This window comes from Bufo bufo, chromosome 5 (genome assembly GCF_905171765.1).
Source record: "Bufo bufo chromosome 5, aBufBuf1.1, whole genome shotgun sequence".
NCBI classification, from domain to species: Eukaryota; Metazoa; Chordata; class Amphibia; order Anura; family Bufonidae; genus Bufo; species Bufo bufo.
The window spans coordinates 235,821,826-235,845,696 of NC_053393.1; the positions used below are offsets into that span (position 1 = coordinate 235,821,826).

At 40.9% G+C, this 23,871-nt stretch overlaps 1 protein-coding gene across 3 annotated transcripts in view; it reads left to right on the top strand.

Moving 5' to 3' along the window:
* DPY19L1 (dpy-19 like C-mannosyltransferase 1) overlaps nucleotides 1–23,871 on the top strand; it is a 234,875-nt gene that overhangs the window by 184,173 nt on the left and 26,831 nt on the right. For all 3 annotated transcript variants that reach the window (XM_040432907.1, XM_040432906.1, XM_040432908.1), the window contains 4 exons: nucleotides 3,145–3,246; nucleotides 6,677–6,748; nucleotides 12,175–12,236; nucleotides 14,412–14,436. In XM_040432907.1, the coding sequence (XP_040288841.1) occupies nucleotides 3,145–3,246; nucleotides 6,677–6,748; nucleotides 12,175–12,236; nucleotides 14,412–14,436 (261 nt within the window). The remainder of the gene's footprint in view (nucleotides 1–3,144; nucleotides 3,247–6,676; nucleotides 6,749–12,174; nucleotides 12,237–14,411; nucleotides 14,437–23,871) is intronic.

A 23,871-nucleotide genomic window follows, 5' to 3' on the forward strand; every position in this document is an offset into this window, starting at 1 on the left:
TGCCAATCCAGGGAGAGAAGGAGGGACCAAAAAAAGAGGAAGGGATAGATATAATGATAGGTTGAGAAGAGAGGATGCGTAGTGAGAGGGACACACTGCTGGGTCAATGGCCCTAGGGGTCCCTTATCCTATGCTCCTCAACACACTAAATAATCTATCACTAACCCTAGATAGCCCTACCTAGACATGGACTGCCCAGCTTTGTCCGAGAGATAGAGTGCGGTCCCTATATCTAGGGGAAGACAATCTAAACCAGAAAAAGGAGGGCAATGTACATAGACTGACAAACATAAAATGAGACAACCTATATAAGATACGATGAATAAACTATAGGTATGGTACTCTGGGGTCGTTAGTGGATCCCATAAAGGTAAAAAGCACCTTTTTTACCTTTATGGGATCCACTAACGACCCCAGAGTACCATACCTATAGTTTATTCATCGTATCTTATATAGGTTGTCTCATTTTTTGTTTGTCGGTCTATGTACATTGCCCTCATTTTTCTGGTTTAGATTGTCTTCCCCTAGATATAGGGACCGCACTCTATCTCTCATACAAAGCTGGGCAGTCCATGTCTAGGTAGGGCTATCCAGGGTTAGTGATAGATTATTTAGTGTGTTGAGGAGCATAGGATAAGGGACCCCTAGGGCCATTGACCCAGCAGTGTGTCCCTCTCACTACGCATCCTTTCTTCTCAACCTATCATTATATCTATCCCTTCCTCTTTTTTTGGTCCCTCCTCCTCTCCCTGGATTGGCATATGCCAATGGGAGAGTTGTATGCAATATTCCAATTGCACTCAGTCTAGATTTTTTAATCTACATACTAAGGGCCTATAATGTTAACTTTTGACATAATTAAACGTTAAGTATTAATAAGCTACCCACTATTGTGAATAGTCAGTTCAGAGAACAGCCCGATGAAGGCCCCCGGCGGCTGTTCTTGGAACTGCCTGCTCCCGGTGACCGCATTTGTTTCAGACCGGCTCGCCGCACAGGTAAGGGCTTACCTGTGCATCGCCGGACTTGTGAGTTAAGATGGCAGCCCGTGGCTGCCAGAGCTAAATCCATTGGCTGCTAAGGAGAGGGCTTGTTTTCATGAGAAAACTCCTGTATGGGAAGGGGAAGTACGGTATGTTTTAGGAGATACCTCAGAGCAAGGACACAAAACTTCAACTTTAAAATGACAAGAAGTTAATCTAGGGATAGAATTATACTACAGTTCATAGTTTATACAGTGGATATAAAAAGTCTGCACACCCCTGTTAAAATGTCAGGTTTCTGTGATGTAAAAAAAATGAGACAAAGATAAATCATTTCAGAACTTTTTCCACCTTTTAATGTGACCTATAAACTGTACCACTCAATTGAAAAACAAACTGAAATCTTTTAGGTAGAGGGAAGAAAAAATATAAAAATAAAATAATATGGTTGCATAAGTGTGCACACCCTTAAACTAATACTTTGTTGAAGCACCTTTTGAGTCTATTACAGCACTCAGTCTTTTTGGGTATGAGTCTATCACAGGCATGGCCAACTTGTGGCTCTCCAGCTGTTGTAAAACTACAATTCCCACCATGCCCTGCTGTAGGCTGATAGCTGTTGGCAGTCTGGGCATGCTGGGAGTTGTAGTTTTGCAACATCTGGAGAGCTTTAGGTTGGCCATCCCTGGTCTATCAGTATGGCACATTTTGACTTGGCAAGATTTGCCGACTCTTCTTTGCAAAAACACTCCAAATCTGTCAGATTGTGAGGGCATCTCCTGTGCACAGCCCTCTTCAGATCACCCCACAGATTTTCAATCGGATTCAGGTCTGGGCTCTGGGTGGGCCATTCCAAAACTTTAATCTTCTTCTGGTGAAGCCATTCCTTTGTTGATTTGGATGTATGCTTTGGGTCGTTGTCATGCTGAAAGATGAAGTTCCTCTTCAGGTTTCTGCTAACTAAGCTGAACATGAAGGTTTTGTGCCAATATTGACTGGTATTTGGAACTGTTCATAATTGCCTCTAGCTTAACTAAGGCCCCAGTTCCAGCTGAAGAAAAACCGCCCCAAAGCATGATGCTGCCACCACTATGCTTCACTGTGGGTATGGTGTTCTTTTGGTGATGTGCAGTGTTGTTTTTGCGCCAAACATATCTTTTGGAATTATGGCCAAAAAGTTCAACCTTGGTTTCATCAGACTAACACCTTTCCCCACATGCTTTTGGGAGACTTCAGATGTGTTTTTGCAAAATGTAGACTGCCTTGGATGTTTTACTTCGTAAGAAAAGGCTTTCGTCTTGCCACTCTACCCCATAGCCCAGACATATGAAGAATACGGGAGATTGTTGTCACCTGTACCACACAGCCAGTACTTGCCAGATATTCCTGCAGCTCCTTTAATGTTGCTGTAGGCCTCTTGGTAGCCTCCCAGACCAGTTTTCTTCTCGTCTTTTCATCAATTTTGGAAGGATGTCCAGTTCTTGGTAATGTCACTGTTGTGCCATATTTTCTCCACTTGAAGTCTTCACTGTGTTCCATGGTATATCTAATGCCTTGGAAATTCTTTTGTACCCTTCTCCTGACTGATACTTTTTAACAATGAGATCCCTCTGATGCTTTGGAAGCTCTCTGTGGACCATGGCTTTTGCTGTGGGATGCGACTAAGAAAGTTTCAGGAAAGACCAACTAGAGCAGCAGAACTTTATTTGGGGTTAATCAGAGGCACTTTAAATGATGGCAGGTGTATGCTGACTCCTATTTAACATGATTTTGAATGTGATTGCTTAATTTTGAACACCGCTACATCCCCAGTTATAAGAGGGTGTGCACACTTATGCAACCACATTATTTTAGTTTTTTTTTTGTTTTCTTCCCTCCACCTCAGATTTCAGTTTGTTTTTCAATTGAGTGGTACAGTTTATAGGTCACATTAAAGGTGGAAAAAGTTCTGAAATGATTTATCTTTGTCTCTTTTTTTTTTTACATCACAGAAACCTGACATTTTAACAGGTGTGTGTAGACTGTTTATATCCACTGTATATGGTTGCCACATCAGCATTGACATTTCTTGAGAAACATTAAAGTGAATGTAAACTCATTTCAAATTTAAAGAATAAAATGACTATGTTTACTGCATCAGTGCTCTCTCTAACTTTTTCAGGCGCACATCTTCAATATACTGAAGTCAAAGTTTACAAGTTACAAGGATTTTGACACATTAATGTATACCTGTGCACCTGAATTTGATTTTATGGAGAATGAGGTATGGTTTCATAACAGCAAATTCTTTCAAAAATATTGCACATGCACTAAACCACTGCTATTGCTGAGTATGATAGACAGTTTTTATTTTATTTTTTTTGTAAACTTTAAAGGGGTGTTCTAAGATTTTTGTATTGATGGCCTATCCTTAGGTTAGATCATCAATATCTTATCACCAGCTGTTTCAGAGTACAATAGGATCAGCAACTTAAATGGGTATTCCCATTTCAGACAATGTGAGCATAACGCTAGTTTATGCCCCCATTGTCTGATAGGTGCAGGTCCCAAAGGTGGGACCCGCACCTATCTCATAAAGCTACTTAACTTTCATTTCTATGGGGCCACTGTAAATAGCAGAGCAGTGGCTCAGCTATTTCAGTCAGCCCCATAGAAATGAATAGAAGTGGTGGTCGTGCAAGTGTGGTGCGCTCCAATTCATTTCCACTGAGATTTTGAACATAGCCTAGTGCGCCGCTCGGCTATTTTCAGTGGCCCAGTAGGAAAGATTAGTGGTGGCCGGACCCGGCACTGCCCCCATTGTCTGATAGGTGCAGGTCCCAAAGGTGGGACCCGCACCTATCTCATAAAGCTACTTAACTTTCATTTCTATGGGGCCACTGTAAATAGCAGAGCAGTGGCTCAGCTATTTCAGTCAGCCCCATAGAAATGAATAGAAGTGGTGGTCGTGCAAGTGTGGTGCGCTCCAATTCATTTCCACTGAGATTTTGAACATAGCCTAGTGCGCCGCTCGGCTATTTTCAGTGGCCCAGTAGGAAAGATTAGTGGTGGCCGGACCCGGCACTGCCGACCACCACTTTCCCAGCTTTATTTTCGGCTGCGTTTTATGAGATAGGTGAAGACAATGGGAGCATATCCTATCAATATTTCCCCATTGTCCGAGGTGGGAACAGCCCTTTTAAGTCAGCATCTAAACTACTCGATCCATTGTGTAGTGAGCAGAGCTGGTAAATGCAGCACTGCTCCCATTCACTTCAATGGGAACAATGGTGCATTTACCAGTTACATTAACTTTAGAATGAGCTTTGTAGTTGCAGCATTTAATTCTGGCGCAAATATTGATGGTCTATCCAGATGATAGGGCATCAGTTTAAACTCCTGAAATACCACTTTAATCCCTGCTACAACATGCTTTGGTTCATTTTCTATTCAGTATTCATTTATTTTCCCAACTTATTTGGAACACTTCCATTTTTATGAGATTTGTGTGGTATGTGAGTGGCAGTGCTGGATCGAAAGGGATGCAGGAAGATAAGGTATGTTATTTTTTTTATTATTTTACCACGCTCCATCATTTTGTTAAAATTAGTGTTGAGTGAAGCAAGCTTCAGATGCTTCATCCGAAGTCGCTTCATTTAAAAATTTTGAATAATACTGTATGGAGATTGGTCTTCGTACAGTATTAGAATATATGGGCTCCGAAGTTAGTTATTCACAAAGATGCGCGTGACTTTGTTGAATAACTTCGGTAGTTGATTTTTAAAGTGAAAAACCAATTTAAAACTTGAAACGGAACTCTGCTTCGGTTCCAACTACTGTTAGTTTTGAGGATAAGATACATTTATCAAACATGTGACATTTGATAAAATGTGGCGTAAAGTACATCAACGTAGACTCAAGCAACCTGACTTCAAATATTCCCCTCATTATTAATTCCCCCCTGTGTGTATTGTACCTTTTGAACATGTTGTGCTATCTAATGTATCGCTGGAGAAAAAAAGCAAAAATTCGTCATATGGCTTCAGTGTGTGGACTGTAAGTATGTTAGATTTTCTTCACAATCTTCTATTGTTAGATAATGAAAAAGTCAACCCTAGAGAGCATAGTTCTCTTTCCTATAAATAGCATCATATGGCTCTGTGCACTCCCTTAGAATTTAATTATACATGTACAGTGCCTTGCAAAAGTATTCACCCCCTTGACTTTTTTGTATTTTGTTACATTACAGCCTTAAGTTCAATGTTTTGTTAATCTGGATTGTATGTGATGGATCAGAACACAATAGTTTAAGTTGGTGAAGTGAAATGAGAAAAATATATAAATAAAACTATTGTTTAGAAATAGAAAACTCTGGTGCAACCAATTATCTTCAGAAATCACATAATTAGTGAAATGATGTCCACCTGTGTGCAATCTGTGTCACATGATCGGTCAATACATATACACAACTTTTTTTACAGGCCCCAGAGGCTGCAACACCTAAGCAAGAGGCATAACTAACAAAACACTGCCACGAAGACCAAGGAACTCTCCAAACAAGTAAGCGTTAGGTTATAAAAAAAATATCCAAATCTTTGATGATCCCCAGGAGCACCATCAAATCTATCATAACCAAGTGAAAAGAACATGGCAAAACAGCAAACCTGCCAAGAGACTGAAGAATCAGAGAAGGCAGCACAGAGACCTAAGGTAACCCTGGAGGAACTGAAGAGTTCCACAGCAGAGACTGGAGTATCTGTAAATAGGACGACAATAAGCCGTACGCTCCTTAGAGTTGGGCTTTATGGCAGAGTGGCCAAAAGAAAGCCATTACTTTCAGCTAAAAACAAAAAGGCACGTTGTGAGCTTGCGAAAAGGCATGTGGGAGACTCCCAAAATGTATGGAGGAAGGTGCTCTGGTCTGATGAGACTAAAATTGAACTTTTTGGCCATCAAAGAAAACACTATGTCTGGCTCAAACGCAACACATCACATCACCATCATGCTGTGGGGATTTTCAGCAGCCGGGACTGGGAAACTTGTCAGAGTTGAGGGAAAGATGGATGGTGCTAAATACAGGGATATTCTTGAGCAAAACCTGTACCACTCTGCACGTGATTTGAGGCTAGGACGGAAGTTCACCTTCCAGCAGGACAATGACCCCAAACACACTGCTAAAGCAACACTTGAGTGGTTTAAGGGGAAACATGTAAATGTATTGGAATGGCCTAGTCACAGCCCAGATCTCAATCCAATAGAAAATCTGTGGTCAGACTTAAAGATTGCTGTTCACAAGTGCAAACCATCCAACTTGAAGTTGCTGGAGCAGTTTTGCAAGGAGGAATGGGCAAAAATCCCTGTGGTAAGATGTGGCAAGCTCATAGAGACTTATTCAAAGCAACTTGGACCTGTGATTGCCGCAAAAGGTGGCTCTACAAAGTATTGACTTTAGGGGGGTGAATAGTTATGCACATTGAATTATTCTACTTTTTATTTACTTCACAATAAAAGGAAAAAAAATAACATCTTCAAAGTTGTGGGCATGTTCTGTAAATTAAATGATGCAAATCCTCAAACAATCCATTTTAGTTCCAGGTTGTGAGGCACCAAAATACGAAAAAAGTCAAGGGGTGAATACTTTTGCAAGGCACTATATGTTTTCCTTCACTTAACAAATGGATTTATCTGAAGAAAAATCTTTGTTTCTATTTTAGACACCATGGAGATATCTGAAGACATTGTTACTTCCAGTAGTTATCCTTGTGTTTTTAGCCATATGCGTGCGGGTAAGTACTATTAATAGCAACTTGGAAAAGAATGTGCAAATTCCTTAACCCCTTTAAGACCAAGCCAGTTTTCACCATAAGGACCAAGCCACATTTTGTAAATTTGACATGTTTCACTTTATGTGGTAGTAACTCTGGAACGCTTTTACTAATATAAGCGATTCTAAGACTGTTTTCTCGTGACACATTGTACTTCATGTTAGTGGTAAATTTGAGTCAATATGTTTCACCTTTATTTATAAAAAAAATTCCAACATTTACAGAAAATTTGGAAAAATTCACAATTTTTTAAATTTGATTGTCTTTGCTTTTAAAGCAGATTATAAGACCTCATAAAATAGTTGTTACTGTACATTTCCCAGATGTCTACTTCATGTTGGCATCATTTTGTAAACGTCATTTTATTTTTTAGGACGTTAGAAGGCTTAGAATTTTAGAAGCAATTCTTAAAATTTTGAAGAAAATTTCCAAAACCCACTTTTTTAAGGACCAGTTCAGTTATGAAGTGACTTTGTGGGGCTTACACAGTAGAAGCCACCCATAAATGACCCATACATTTTAGAAACTACACCCTTCAAGTTATTCAAAACTGATTTTACAAAATGTGTTAACCCTTTAGGTGTTCCACAGAATGAAAGGAAAATGGAGGGGAAATTTCAAAATTTCACTTTTTTTTTGCAGATTTTCCATTTTAATCAATTTTTTCCTGTAACACAGCAAGGTTTAACAGCCAAAAAAACCTTAATATTTATTACCCTGCTTCTGCAGTTTACAGAAACACACCATATATGGTCGTAAGCTGCTGTTTCTGTACACGGCAGGGTGCAGAAGGAAAGGATCGCCATATGGGTTTTGGAGAGCAGATTTCACTGGGATAATTTTAAGTTGCCATGTCACATTTGAAGACCCCCTTATGCACCCCTAGAGTAGAAACTCCCCAAAACTGACCCCATTTTGTAAACTACGGGATGAGGCGACAGTTTTGTTGGTACTATTTTGGGGTACATATAATTTTTGATTGCTCAATATTATGCTTTTGTGAGGCAAGGTAAACAAAAAATGGCTGTTGCAGCACAGTTTTTATACATTTATTTCAGTTTTACACTATAAAAGCATTTTTGAAGGGAAAAGTAATCATGTTTTAGTGTCTCCATTTTCTGAAAGCCATATTTTTTTATTTTTTGGACTATTGTCTTAGGTAGGGTCTCATTTTTTGCGGGAAGAGATGACAGGTACCATTTTGGGGTGTGTATGACTTTTCGATCGCTTGGTATTACACTTTTTGTGATGAAGGTGACAAGAAATTGCATTTTTGGCACAGTTTTTTTAATTTTTCTTATTTATGGCGTTCACCTGAGGGGATAGTTCATGTGATAGTTTTATAGAGCAGATGATTACGGACATGGTGATACTGAATAAGTCTACTTTTTTAAAATACACAATAAAAGCATTTTTGAAGAAAAATAAATCATGTTTTTGTGTCTCCATTTTCTGAACGCCATATTTTTTTTATCTTTTGGGCGATTGTCTTAGGTAGGATCTCATTTTTTGCGGTAAGAGATGACTTTGACTGGTACTATTTTGGGGTACATATATATTTTTGATCGCTTGGAATGACACTTTTTGTCATATAAGGTGACAAAAAAAATAAAAAAATTTTGCTCAGTTTATTATTATTTTTTTTTTACGGCTTTCACCTGAGGTGGTAGATTATGTGACATTTTTATAGAGCAAATCGTTACGGATGCGGAGATACCTAATATGTCTTTGTTTATTTTTATTTATTTTTTTAAACACTATTTTATGGTGAGGGGGCCTTTTTTCATTTTTTTTTCTTTTACTTGAAACTTTCTTCTTTTTTTATTATAAAAAAAAACACTTTTTTTTTTCTTCACTTTTTTTTTTCTTCACTTTTTTTTTTCTTCACTTTTTTTTACTTTTTTTACTTTTTATATTTGTCCCATTGTGGGACTTCACCTTTTCATTCTGTATTGTACTGAATTTAACTGTCAGCATCTTACACAGTAAGACGCTAACTGTTGCCTAGGAGACCCAGTCTGGATCCCCTCAGGCTGGATCTCCTAGGCTTCCGTACCTGGCAGGCCCCGATGCCTGTGTAAGGCATCGGGGCTGCCATGGCAATCATCAGCCCCCTGTCAGTGCAGCACGGGGGGCCGATGGAGTCAGAGCGAGCCCCCTCCCTCTGTAAACCCCACACATGCCATGGTCAGTGCTCACTTCGGCATGTGAAAGGGATACAGTGATGCCGGTGGCTGCAGCAGGGGCCCAGCTATCAGCAACAGCCCGGCCCATGCTGCGGATCGGGCGGGTGCATCTCTTGCACCCGCCCGATCACATCACGTACATGCATGTGAGGATGCGGCAAAAAGCCGCATTCCCTCACGTACATGTATATGACAATGCGTGAAAGGGTTAAAATGCTATGGACCTGTTTTTGGGCAGTTTTTATTATTGCTTTTATTTTATTATTGTTTTTATTATGTAAACTGTCTATGTGATGCTGTGATGAAAGCATCCTGAGTAGACAAATGCACCATTGCGAATAGGCGGTGTGGAAACTGAGGAGATCCATATGTTATTGATGTGAGAAATGAACGTCGACCACAAAGGTGTGCACAGCAGAACAGCTCACCACCAAAATAAAGCCGGAGGCTATGAGACGTCTAAAACAGTTCAGCAAACCCTACTGCATATGGGGTTCTGAAGCAGATGAATGGTCACTGCACCTCCGGTTCCGAAGTTACGTCAGCAGAAAATGCTTCAATTTTTGCGGCCGTATCAGAATTGGACCTCTGCTGATTGTCAAAGGCTTGTGCCCTTTGATGAGTCACGTTTTCTGCTTCATTGAACAGATGGATGTTGGCACTACAAGTGAGAAACATCAGAGAACAAAACAACATTGGTGGAAGAACACAAGCTGGTGATGGAAGCATTATGGTCTGGGAAATGTTTTCATGGAATTCTCTGGGCTCACTAATTAATGTGGAAGGCACGCTCAACCAATTTCGGTATAAATCCACCCTTTATGATTGGGTACACCCAGACATGCTGGTTGTCTTCCCTGGGGCGTATTGGACCTTCCAGATTCAACATGTCACATGGCTAGCTCTGTCTGACACTGGTTGGAAGAGTATGACCAAGACTTCCAGATACTACACATGCCCTCTAATTCTCCAGACTTGAACCCAGTTGAGCATCTGTGGGACCACCTCGTTTGTCAGGTTCTCTTTATGGATCCTGCCCCCACACCCTGCAGCAGTTGTGGGATGCATTGCAATCAGCATGGTTCCGGATACCTGAGTCATTCTTAGCCCATCTAGCTGCTGTCCACAGCGGTTATTCTGACTGTGCACTTATCTTGGGCTAAAAAATATTTTTATAGCTGGTCATTAGTAATAATTTTCAGCAATTTGTCTTCTACAGCCTTCAGTTTTATATCTGTATCTGTTGTTTCTTCTCATGAATTTCATCAGAAATCTAGCCCTTACCTATACTTTCCTAAGATCTTATAAACACTCAGTTAAGCTAAAATATCTATCTATCTATCTATCTATTATCTCATGTCTATCTACCATCAGGTCCATAAATATTAAGACATCAACACAATTCTAACATTTTTGGCTCCATACCACCACAATGGATTTGAAATGAAACGAACAAGATGTGCTTTAACTGCAGACAGTCAGCTTTAATTTGAGGGTATTTACATCCAAATCAGGTGAACGGTGTAGGAATTACAACAGTTTGCATGTGTGCCTCCCACTTGTTAAGGGCCAAACGTAATGGGACAATTGGCTTCTCAGCTGTTCTATGGCCATGTGTATGTTATTTCCTCATTATCCCAATAACAATGAGTAGATAAAAGGTCCAGAGTTCATTTCAAGTGTGCTATTTGCATTTGGAATCTGTTGCTGTCAACTCTCAAGATGAGATCCAAAGAGCTGTCACTATCATTGAAGCAAGCCATCATTAGGCAAAAAAAATAAAAATAAATCAGAGATACAGCAAATACATTAGGCGTGGCCAAAACAACTGTTTGGAACATTCTTAAGAAGAAGGAACGCACCAGTGAGCTCAGCAACACCAAAAGACATGGAAGACCATGGAAAACAACTGTGGTGGATGACCGAATAATTATTTCCCTGGTGAAGAAAACACCCTTCACAACAGTTGGCCAGATCAAGAACACTCTCCAGGAGGTAGGTGTATGTGTGTCAAAGTCAACAATCAAGAGAAGACTTCACCAGAGTGAATACAGACGGTTCACCACAAGATGTAAACCATTGGTGAGCCTCAAAAATAGGAAGGCCAGATTAGAGTTTGCCAAACGTCATCTAAAAAACCTTCACCGTTCTGGAATAACATCCTATGGACAGATGAGACCAAGATCAACTTGTACCAGAGTGATGGGAAGAGAAGAGTATGGAGAAGGAAAGGAACTGCTCATGATCCTAAGCATACTACCTCATCAGTGAAGCATGGTGGTGGTAGTGTCATTTCGTGAGCATGTATGGCTGTCAATGGAACTGATTCTCTTGTATTTATTGATGTGACTGCTGACAAAAGCAGCAGGATGAATTCTGAAGTGTTTCTGGCAATATTATTTGCTCATATTAAGCCAAATGCTTCAGAATGACCCAAAGCATACTGCAAAAGCAACCAAAGAGTTTTTTAAGGGAAAAAAGTCTAATGTTATGCAATGGCCAAGTCAATCATCTGACCTAAATTCGATTGAGCATGCATTTCACTTGCTGAAGACAAAACTGAAGGGAGAATGCCCTAAGAACAAGCAGGAATGGAAGACAGTTGCAGTAGAGGCCTGGCAGAGCATCACCAGGGATGAAACCCAGCGTCTGGTGATGTCTATGCGTTCCAGACTTCAGGCTGTAATTGACTGCAAAGGATTTGCAACCAAGTATTAAAAAGTGAAAGTTTGATTTATGATTATTATTCTGTCCCCTTACTTTTGGCCCCTTAACAAGTGGGAGGCACATATGTAAACTGTCTTAATTCCTACACCGTTCACCTGATTGGGATGTAAATACTCTCTAATTAAAGCTGACAGTCTGCAGTTAAAGCACATCTTGTTTGTTTCATTTCAAATCCCTTGTGGTGGTGTATAGAGCCAAAAATGTTAGAATTGTGTTGATGTCCCAATATTTATGGACCTGACTGTATTTATCTATCTATCTATCACTTCTTCAACATATTCAGAGTACTGAGGTACCAGGACTGGTTAAAATGCAATAACACATCATGTTACAATATAAATTACTTTATATTTTCCACTTCCACTTTGATACAAGATGCATTTCCTTTGACAGCAGAGAAAATTAGAAACCTTCCATGACTGAAGTTAAACATGTTTTCATATGACCTGATTTGCTGATTTTATTTTGTTTCAGACACTTAAAGATATTCTTACATCGAGTAAAAAAAAACATACCAGGGGACAAGATAATGAAAGGTATTTTTCTTTATTTTCCCACAAAAACCTCTAATGACATACGTATATGAGAAATGTTTCAACTGTATGTACTTTTGATAGCTTAAACAAGTCTTATTTTCATTTAAACACTTATGTCACTTTAACCTTATCATGACCAGATTTATACTTTGCTATCTATTCTGTGAAAGTAGACATCCAACACATAGAAAAAATTTAATTTGCCAACTTTATGCAATTTTGAAACAAAGTGTAATTTTTTTTTGTGAAAAACAATGTATAAAAATTCATTTTGATGGTCAAAATCCTGACCTAAACATAGCCGTTGGCACACATCATCTCCTAAAAAAAGTTCAAGATGTGCAGAGTTTACACATGCCAATTATGCCTGTCTAATCAGACGCAGTAAGTGTACCCACATATCTTATATATTTCTGAAGTGCATCTCAAAGTTCCATGATGGTGGTTATTACTGTAAACCACTAGCTTGCACTTAAAATAAAATGGTGAAAGAGCTGGAATGCAACATTTCTTCTTCATTTGCAAAACATATAAAAATCTATAGTGCATAGAGATGAGCAAATGTTTATGCGCCACTACCCAAGAGTGTAGCTGTGCATGCACAATCACTTCTCCAGAAGTAGAAGCAGATGCTGGTACTGTCTCAAGATTATCAGGGCTGGGTGAGATGTCCAGCTCCTTCAATCAAGTGGCATGGGGGACGTTTTTCACCAAGGGGGGCAGCCCCTCTCAGACGAAGAACTCTTGTGATGAGATGAATCAATTTGTTTATCTCTAATATTGCATGATCCAAAAAGCTACTGTATTGCTAAAATCTATGGGAGTCATTTATTAAGACTAGCTCCCTTGCTGGCGTAGATTTAGACCACTTTCTATGCCTAAAACGGGTGTAAAGAATGATATATGAGCCGGTCCTGCTGGCCCGCCCACGCCACACCTCTTTTTTAGACCTGGCGTGAGCAGGTAACAGTCACAATGACCCCCGTTGGTCTTTTTTCACATACGTAGTACAGGCCATAAAATTGCATCTCCTTAATTTATACTCGCGCCCTTGTGCAACTTTGTATAGAATCATAATTTTAAGTATAATTGCATGCAGATTCAAATATGCCACTATAAAACAGCTCTGACAAATGTCATTTGGCTGATACCACTTAGAGTGTGACTTCATGGGAAATGTAAGTGTCCTGAATCATCTCTACTTATACACCCTGCACATTTATAGAAAAAACGGATGGAAATTTGACTGTTGTCCTTTCTTCCTGACCTGCATGTCAAGTCACTCTATTACTAAGCCTTCTGACACGCTGTGCAACTTATTCTGCCTTTCAAATCTGATGTCCTTTGAATATTGGAGTTTTAATGGCTGCATGCCAATAGCAGTAGAGATGGAGATAATAAGTTGAGCCGATTCATCTTCAATGGTTTGAAGCCCTACCTCTGCTCCAGATTCACTGTGTGTTGAGGAATTAGTCACTTGACACAGACGCAGCAGATGTAACCACACAGCAGGCTATGCCCTTTTTGCCATCATCAGTACACTTCACAATGGCAGTGAGTCAGCTGCATGTGGCAGTTGCGTCATTTCATTTTACTAATCTCTGAAAATGCTCTTTTCTATGAAAATCCTTTTTATGCTGTGATTCTTCGTTTGGCCAATGTTGTCATCTACTTGTGTAAGACAATATTGGTCATTTATCAAGGACCCAGTGGAAATAGGGAGGTCGCCAGAGCAGAAATCACAGATGCAGTATGTGTGGTCTAGCTGTAATATACCAAAAACTATAATTAATAAAAATAGAATGCAAATGAAATAAAAGGCTTTTTTTTATCATTAAACATATTAACAGCACCTACTGTGACCACTAGTAACATACATGCCTGTTATATCCATAATTGTGACAACTTAGCAGTTCAGTTAATGTTGTATGTCGCCCAGCGTCTTTTGGCCTCATTCTGTATAACAAGAGCCTATGGATATGTTCACACCGATCTACTAGTTATCCACAGGATAGGGGATAACTTTATATAACCAGGATACCCTTTTTTAGATGAATCTGCAATGTTTGTGATTTTGGATGATTTTAGTGCAGTCTGTTTTATTCTATGATGTTACACTTAAGACTAGAAAATTGTTTTGGTTTAACTTGTCTTTTCTAATGCTTTCTGTTTTAGTTGGGAACATTCCACAAGTGGAGAGGTAAATGCATTAATTCCCAAATGTCTCTTATGTTTACAAAATTCAGTTTGTTTTTATTATTGTGCCTTTAAGTACTGTATTTTTTGCACAGGACCATAATACGCAGCTAGGATTTAGAGGCAGAAAATAACAAAAAAAATAATAATTTTCATCAGGCCGCAGGTTAGACCGCCAGTCTTTCTCAGACCTCAAATCAGGCCCTATTGATTATTAGACCTCAGATCAGACCTAAAATCAGACTTCAGATCAGACCCCATTGATTATCAGATATACCCCCATCAGCCCTCAAATGAGATCCCCATTCTGCATTAGACCATAGATCAGACCCCATCAGACAAAGTAAGTGCCTCTCCTGCTTCGCCACCACTGGCGATCTCTCCTGCACTTACTGCTCCCTGGTCTTCTCCACGCCTGCACTGCACTGTGACCTGACTGCTTACAGCATCAGGTCATAGTGCGCACACTACGTCCTGATGATGTACACAATCAGGACACGTGCAGAGTGGTGCCTAGAGAAAGACTAGGGGAGCTGTGAGTACAGACAGTGCTGCACTCATCGCTACCCATGCCTCCTGCATACTGGAAGTGCTCACTAGTAGTCGCTCCATAAGACGCACTGCTATTTCCCCCACTTTTTCTCCAAATTAAGCATTTATGGTAAACATATTTTTCCTAAACTTTTTGATATAATTGATCTGGAGTTTTTCCAGCTTCAGTAAAATGGTCTGCAGAACCTGGAATTGAGAGAGGACCTAGGTTTCTATTCTTGATTCTGTCTGTGAGATCACAAATGGGCTGCATGCTGGAAGATTTTTTTGCACCTATTCTATAACATCCACTTTGTGGATGATAATAGAGAATATAACAGCTCATGCTACTCATCTATCTCTGAGAACCTACTCTGCTTGCAGCCTCTTTGACGCCTTTACACATTTGTTTTCCTTGTTACTATGTATTGAACAATTGCACCAGTGGCCTACCACTCCATTTATGATACTGATGGAGATACCTAGATACAGATTTCTTCTAGACAGCAGTCCCATTCAATTGAATGGAGTGGCAGTGGACTTTTATGACCAATCTGGTGATCCCTTGTGGAGACTGTTTATTCATTGATGGCAAGTCCAGAACAAGCTGTGAGTTCAATAATTTTCACAGTACATGACTGCATCAGTTAGGAGATCGGGGAAGGAATGAGTAATAAAACAAGGTGAATGTTAGCAGTTAGTATTTTCAATGTAAAATCTATAGTGCTACATGTACATTACCTTTTTATTTGCATGATGGTATAGAGCTGTTTTTCTGCCAGAAATATTTAGTTGTGTGCAGTAGTTGCGTTCAGTTAAAGGGTTGTCTGGGTTCAGAGTTAAACCTGGACATATCCCCATCTTTACCCCCTCTATCCCCCCTGATATGAGCATCAGAACATTTAGAGTTATGCTTCGCATCATTTTCCACTGGTTCAATTCTCCCTGCCATTTGCATAGTCTGTCATGTTGCCAGCTTACATATTAATAACCGGTTAACAGAAAGATCCAAGTAAATACTCTTGGAAGCCAACATGGACAACATTCATGATGATATCAGAAATGGAATATATACAGTTACAAACAGCTACAGGACTATAAATTGCAACATGTTTCAGGTTCCATTTGGTTATCAACAGGTTGGTGTTGCTTTCCTTAGATGTATACCCTGTGAAAGCCATAGGAACTGTCCGTTGGTTTCAACAAGTTATTAATGATACCAATGGAGAGTACAGATGTGAGTGCGATGGACAGCTATTGTTTTGAAGGGTCATAGAGACTGCCTCTGTGGTATCAGCAAACATTTAGAGAATGTTGTACAATGGCCCTGGGGTAGTGGAAACTACCTAAAATAACTTATTTTAAGTGCAAGAGCTCCATCCACAGGAAGATAGAATCATTACAACCAAGGTGCCCTCTGTGTGCTACTAGACTCTGATTGGAGAGAGGTCAGCAAGAAGGCCAGAGTTGTGGGTGTGATTGTAAACTCACGTTTGATATACACTCACCTAAAGAATTATTAGGAACACCTGTTCTATTTCTCATTAATGCAATTATCTAGTCAACCAATCACATGGCAGTTGCTTCAATGCATTTAGGGGTGTGGTCCTGGTCAAGACAATCTCCTGAACTGTGTCAGAATGGGAAAGAAAGGTGATTTAAGCAATTTTGAGCGTGGCATGGTTGTTGGTGCCAGACGGGCCGGTCTGAGTATTTCACAATCTGCTCAGTTACTGGTATTTTCACGCACAACCATTTCTAGGGTTTACAAAGAATGGTGTGAAAAGGGAAAAACATCCAGTATGCGGCAGTCCTGCGGGCAAAAATGCCTTGTGGATGTTAGGTCAGAGGAGAATGTGCCGACTGATTCAAGCTGATAGAAGATCAACGTTGACTGAAATAACCACTCGTTACAACCGAGGTATGCAGCAAAGCATTTGTGAAGCCACAACACGCACAACCTTGAGGCGAATGGGCTACAACAGCAGAAGACCCCACCGGGTACCACTCATCTCCACTACAAATAGGAAAAAGAGGCTACAATTTGCACGAGCTCACCAAAATTGGACTGTTGAAGACTGGAAAAATGTTGCCTGGTCTGATGAGTCTCGATTTCTGTTGAGACATTCAAATGGTAGAGTCCGAATTTGGCGTAAACAGAATGAGAACATGTATCCATCCTCTGATGGCTACTTCCAGCAGGATAATGCACCATGTCACAAAGCTCGAATCATTTCAAATTGGTTTCTTGAACATGACAATGAGTTCACTGTACTAAAATGGCCCCCACAGTCACCAGATCTCAACCCAATAGAGCATCTTTGGGATGTGGTGGAACGGGAGCTTCGTGCCCTGGATGTGCATCCCTCAAATCTCCATCAACTGCAAGATGCTATCCTATCAATATGGGCCAACATTTCTAAAGAATGCTATCAGCACCTTGTTGAATCAATGCCACGTAGAATTAAGGCAGTTCTGAAGGCAAAAGGGGGTCCAACACCGTATTAGTATGGTGTTCCTAATAATTCTTTAGGTGAGTGTATATGACTGTACATACATAGCTGGTTAAGCACTTTCTTTCCTTTTGTCCGTGTCCTTTAGTTAATTAACCTTTTATTTATGATTCCCTGTAACATTAATAAATCCCCCTTTAACCCCTTAAGTATCCCTTTGGGGTTTTGCATTTTCATTTATTCCTTCCCACGTTCCAAGAACCATAACTTTCTTAATATTCCATTCATATAGCCATATGAGGGCTTTTTTTGTGTGGTATAAGTTGTATTTATTAAGGGCATCATTCTGTTTACCATGTTTGTTATTAGAAAATGGGGGAAAAAATTATTTGTGGGGAAATTTAAAAAAATATTTTAATAGTTCAGATATTTTCAGATGCGGAGATACCTGATATTTATTTTATTTAGTTTATATTTTTGTATATGTAAAATTGGGAGAGGGGTTATTTAATAACCACTTAAGGACCACAGGTTTATACCCCCCTAAAGACCAGGCCCTTTTTTACAAATCAGCACTCCACAACTTTAGCGGTTTATTGCTCGGTCATGCAACTTACCACTCAAATGAATTTTACCTCCTTTTCTTCTCACTAATAGAGCTTTCATTTGGTGGTATTTCTTTGCTGCTGACATTTTTACTTTTTTTGTTATTAATCGAAATTTAACGATTTTTTTGCAAAAAAATGAAATTTTTCACTTTCAGTTGTAAAATTTTGCAAAAAAAACGACATCCATATATAAATTTTGCTCTAAATTTATTGTTCTACATGTCTTTGATAAAAAAAAAATGTTTGGGTAAAAAAAAAATGGTTTGGGTAAAAGTTATAGCGTTTACAAACTATGGTACAAAAATGTGAATTTCCGCTTTTTGAAGCAGCTCTGACTTTCTGAGCACCTGTCATGTTTCCTGAGGTTCTACAATGCCTAGACAGTACAAACACCCCACAAATGACCCTATTTCGGAAAGTAGACACCCTAAGGTATTCGCTGATGGGCATAGTGAGTTCATAGAACTTTTTATTTTTTGTCACAAGTTAGTGGAAAATGATGATTTTTTATTTTTTTATTTTATTTTCTTACAAAGTCTCATATTCCACTAACTTGTGACAAAAAATAAAAACTTCCATGAACTCACTATGCCCATCAGCGAATACCTTGGGGTGTCTTCTTTCCAAAATGGGGTCACTTGTGGGGTAGTTATACTGCCCTGGCATTCTAGGGGCCCAAATGTGTGGTAAGTAGTTTGAAATCAAAATGTGTAAAAAATGACTGGTGAAATCCGAAAGGTGCTCTTTGGAATGTGGGCCCCTTTGCCCACCTAGGCTGCAAAAAAGTGCTACACCTGTGGTATCACCGTATTCAGGAGAAGTTGGGGAATGTGTTTTGGGGTGTCATTTTACATATACCCATGCTGGGTGAGATAAATATCTTGGTCAAATGCTAACTTTGTATAAAAAAATGGGAAAAGTTGTCTTTTCCCAAGATATTTCTCTCACCCAGCATGGGTATATGTAAAATGACACCCCAAAACACATTCCCCAACTTCTCCTGAGTACGGAGATACCACATGTGTGACACTTTTTTGCAGCCTAGGTGGGCAAAGGGGCCTATATTCCAAAAAGCACCTTTCGGATTTCACCGGTCATTTTTTACACATTTTGATTTCAAACTTCTTACCACACATTTGGGCCCCTAGAATGCCAGGGCAGTATAACTACCCCACAAGTGACCCCATTTTGGAAATAAGACACCCCCAGGTATTTCGTGATGGGCATAGTGAGTTCATGGAAGTTTTTATTTTTTGTCACAAGTTAGTGGAATATGAGACTTTGTAAGGAAAAAAAAAAAAAAAAAAAAAAAAAAAATCATAATTTTCCGCTAACTTGTGACAAAAAATATAAAATTCTAGGAACTCGCCATGCCCCTCACGGAATACCTTGGGGTGTCTTCTTTCCAAAATAGGGTCACTTGTGGGGTAGTTATACTGCCCTGGCATTTTCCAGGGGCCCTAATGTGTGGTAAGTAGGTAAATGACCTGTGAAATCCGAAAGGTGCTCTTTGGAATGTGGGCCCCTTTGCCCACCTAGGCTGCAAAAAAGTGTCACACATGTGGTATTACGCCGTATTCAGGAGAAGTTGGGCAATGTGTTTTGGGGTGTCTTTTTACATATACTCATGCTGGGTGAGAGAAATATCTCGGCAAAAGACAACTTTTCCCATTTTTTTATACAAAGTTGGCATTTGACCAAGATATTTCTCTCACCCAGCATGGGTATATGTAAAATGACACCCCAAAACACATTGCCCAACTTCTCCTGAGTACGGCGATACCAGATGTGTGACACTTTTTTGCAGCCTAGATGCGCAAAGGGGCCCACATTCCTTTTATGAGGGCATTTTTAGACATTTGGATCCCAGACTTCTTCTCACGCTTTAGGGCCCCTAAAATGCCAGGGCAGTATAAATACCCCACATGTGAGCCCATTTTGGAAAGAAGACATCCCACGGTATTCAATGAGGGGCATGGCGAGTTCATAGAAAAAAAAATTTTGGGCACAAGTTAGCGGAAATTGATTTTATTTAGTTTGTTCTCACAAAGTCTCCCTTTCCGCTAACTTGGGACAAAAATTTCAATCTTTCATGGACTCAATATGCCCCTCACAGAATACCTGGGGGTGTCTTCTTTCCGAAATGGGGTCACATGTGGGGTATTTATACTGCCCTGGCATTCTAGGGGCCCTAAAGCGTGAGAAGAAGTCTGGAATATAAATGTCTAAAAATTTTTACGCATTTGGATTCCGTGAGGGGTATGGTGAGTTCATGTGAGATTTTATTTTTTGACACAAGTTAGTGGAATATGAGACTTTGTAAGGAAAAAAAAATAATTTCCGCTAACTTGGGCCAAAATAATGTCTGAATGGAGCCTTACAGAGGGGTGATCAATGACAGGGGGGTGATCAGGGAGTCTATATGGGGTGATCACCCCCCTGTCATTGATCACCCCCCTATAAGGCTCCATTCAGATGTCCGTATGTGTTTTGCGGATCCGATCCATGTATCCGTGGATCCGTAAAAATCATATGGACATCTGAATGCAGCCTGACAGGGGGGGTGATCAATGACAGGGGGGGTGATCAATGACAGGGGGGTGATCAGGGAGTCTATATGGGGTGATCACCCCCCCTGGAAGGCTCCAGGGAGACACCTGTATGTGTTTTGCGGATCCGATCCATCTATCAGTGCATCCGTAAAAATCATGCGGACGTCTGAATGGAGCTTTACAGGGGGGTGATCAATGACAGGGGGGTAATCAATGACAGGGGGGTGATCAGGGAGTCTATATGGGGTGATCACCACAGTCATTGATCACGCCCCTGTAAGGCTCCATTCAGACGTCCGTATGCGTTTTGCGGATCCGATCCATCTATCAGTGGATCCGTAAAAATCATGCGGACGTCTGAATGGAGCTTTACAGGGGGGTGATCAATGACAGGGGGGTAATCAATGACAGGGGGGTGATCAGGGAGTCTATATGGGGTGATCACCACAGTCATTGATCACGCCCCTGTAAGGCTCCATTCAGTCGTCCGTATGCGTTTTGCGGATCCGATCCATCTATCAGTGGATCCGTAAAAATCATGCGGACGTCTGAATGGAGCTTTACAGGGGGGTGATCAATGACAGGGGGGTAATCAATGACAGGGGGGTGATCAGGGAGTCTATATGGGGTGATCACCACAGTCATTGATCACGCCCCTGTAAGGCTCCATTCAGACGTCCGTATGCGTTTTGCGGATCCGATCCATCTATCAGTGGATCCGTAAAAATTATGCGGACATCTGAATGGAGCTTTACAGGGGGGTGATCAATGACAGGGGGGTGATCAGGGAGTCTATATGGGGTGATCACCACAGTCATTGATCACGCCCCTGTAAGGCTCCATTCAGTCGTCCGTATGCGTTTTGCGGATCCGATCCATCTATCAGTGGATCCGTAAAAATCATGCGGACGTCTGAATGGAGCTTTACAGGGGGGTGATCAATGACAGGGGGGTAATCAATGACAGGGGGGTGATCAGGGAGTCTATATGGGGTGATCACCACAGTCATTGATCACGCCCCTGTAAGGCTCCATTCAGACGTCCGTATGCGTTTTGCGGATCCGATCCATCTATCAGTGGATCCGTAAAATTATGCGGACATCTGAATGGAGCTTTACAGGGGGGTGATCAATGACAGGGGGGTGATCAGGGAGTCTATATGGGGTGATCACCACAGTCATTGATCACGCCCCTGTAAGGCTCCTTTCAGACGTCCGTATGCGTTTTGCGGATCCGATCCATCTATCAGTGGATCCGTAAAAATCATGCGGACATCTGAATGGAGCTTTACAGGGGGGTGATCAATGACAGGGGGGTAATCAATGACAAGGGGGTGATCAGGGAGTCTATATGGGGTGATCAGGGGTGATCAAGGGTGAATAAGGGGTTAATAAGTGACAGGGGGGGGGTGTAGTGTAGTGGTGCTTGGTGCAACATATTACTGAGCTACCTGTGTCCTCTGGTGGTCGATCCAAACAAAGGGGACCACCAGAGGACCAGGTAGCAGGTATATTAGACGCTGTTATCAAAACAGCGTCTAATATACCTGTTAGGGGTTAAAAAAATCACATCTCCAGCCTGCCAGCGAACGATCGCCGCTGGCAGGCTGGAGATCCACTCTCTTACCTTCCGTTCCTGTGAGCGCGCGCGCCTGTGTGCGCGCGTTCACAGGAAATCTCGGCTCACGCGAGATGACGCCAATCGGCGTTAGTGTGACCTGGGAGTGCCGCAGAAATGACGCCTTTCGGCGTTAGCGTGGCGGGAAGTGGTTAAAATTGTAATGTTTTTCTTTTTTTAACTTTTTATAATAAAAACTTTTAACCTCCTTAGGGGGCTAGAACCTGGAATCTTTTCATCGCATGTCCCATTAACCCTAATAGAGATTCTATTAGGGTGAATGGGATTTTGACACACTCCCTGCTGATCTTTCATCCTACACAGCTTAGCAGGGAGCGTACCACCTGGGAAGGTTCAGAAGCTTTCATGCTGCCATTAAACCGATTGGAGCCCCTCGACTTCACTGTGGGGGCACCAATCAGAAGGTTTTTTGATTTGATCTGAGGGGTTAAAGAACAGGGTTCGGCATGATCACCGTTTTATTAAAACTGGAGTGGTGCACGCCCGAAAAGTGCAGGGGCCCGGCAGTCCCTGACAGGCGGCCCCTGCTGTATCCGCCGGCACCGCTGTAAAAGCCGATCCCAGCGGATTTACCCCATCTATACCAGGGTCAGTGCTGACAGCGGCATAGAAGGTGCTTGCGGTATGGAAGGGGTCTCCATCAAGTCCCCACGCTGTGGTGACAGGAACCCGATGGATGAGAAGGCAGCCTGATGCTTCTACAGAAACCTAGGAGATCCAGCCCTCAGGCAGGGTTTTTTTATAATAAAAAAAAAAGTTTCAAGTAAAAAAATAAAAAATTCCCCAAACATACACATATAAAGTTGTAAAAAATAATTAAAAGCTGTGCCAAAAAAGCTATTTTTTGTCACCTTACATCACAAAAAGCGCAATACCAAGCGATCAAAAAGTCATATGTACCCTAAAATAGTACCAATCAAACCGTCACCCCATCCCGCAAAAAATTAGACCCTACATGAGTCAATCACTGAAACAAAACTAAAAAAGTAGACGTATTTGATATTGTTGAGCCATGACAACATGCTCTATAAAAATAGCACAAGATCTAACCTGTCAGGTGAACATTGTAAAAAAAAACTAAAAATGAAAACTGTGCCAGAACAGGGATTTTATTTTTGTTACCTTTCCTCATAAAAAGATTAATATAGAGTGATCAAAAATAATATCTAAACCAAAATAATACCAATAAAACTTTATTCTATAGTTTCCAAAACGGGGTCACTTTTGGGAGTCATTGATCACGCCCCTGTAAGGCTCCATTCAGACGTCCGTATGCGTTTTGCGGATCCGATCCATCTATCAGTGGATCCGTAAAAATCATGCGGACGTCTGAATGGAGCTTTACAGGGGGGTGATCAATGACAGGGGGGTAATCAATGACAGGGGGGTGATCAGGGAGTCTATATGGGGTGATCACCACAGTCATTGATCACGCCCCTGTAAGGCTCCATTCAGTCGTCCGTATGCGTTTTGCGGATCCGATCCATCTATCAGTGGATCCGTAAAAATCATGCGGACGTCTGAATGGAGCTTTACAGGGGGGTGATCAATGACAGGGGGGTAATCAATGACAGGGGGGTGATCAGGGAGTCTATATGGGGTGATCACCACAGTCATTGATCACGCCCCTGTAAGGCTCCATTCAGACGTCCGTATG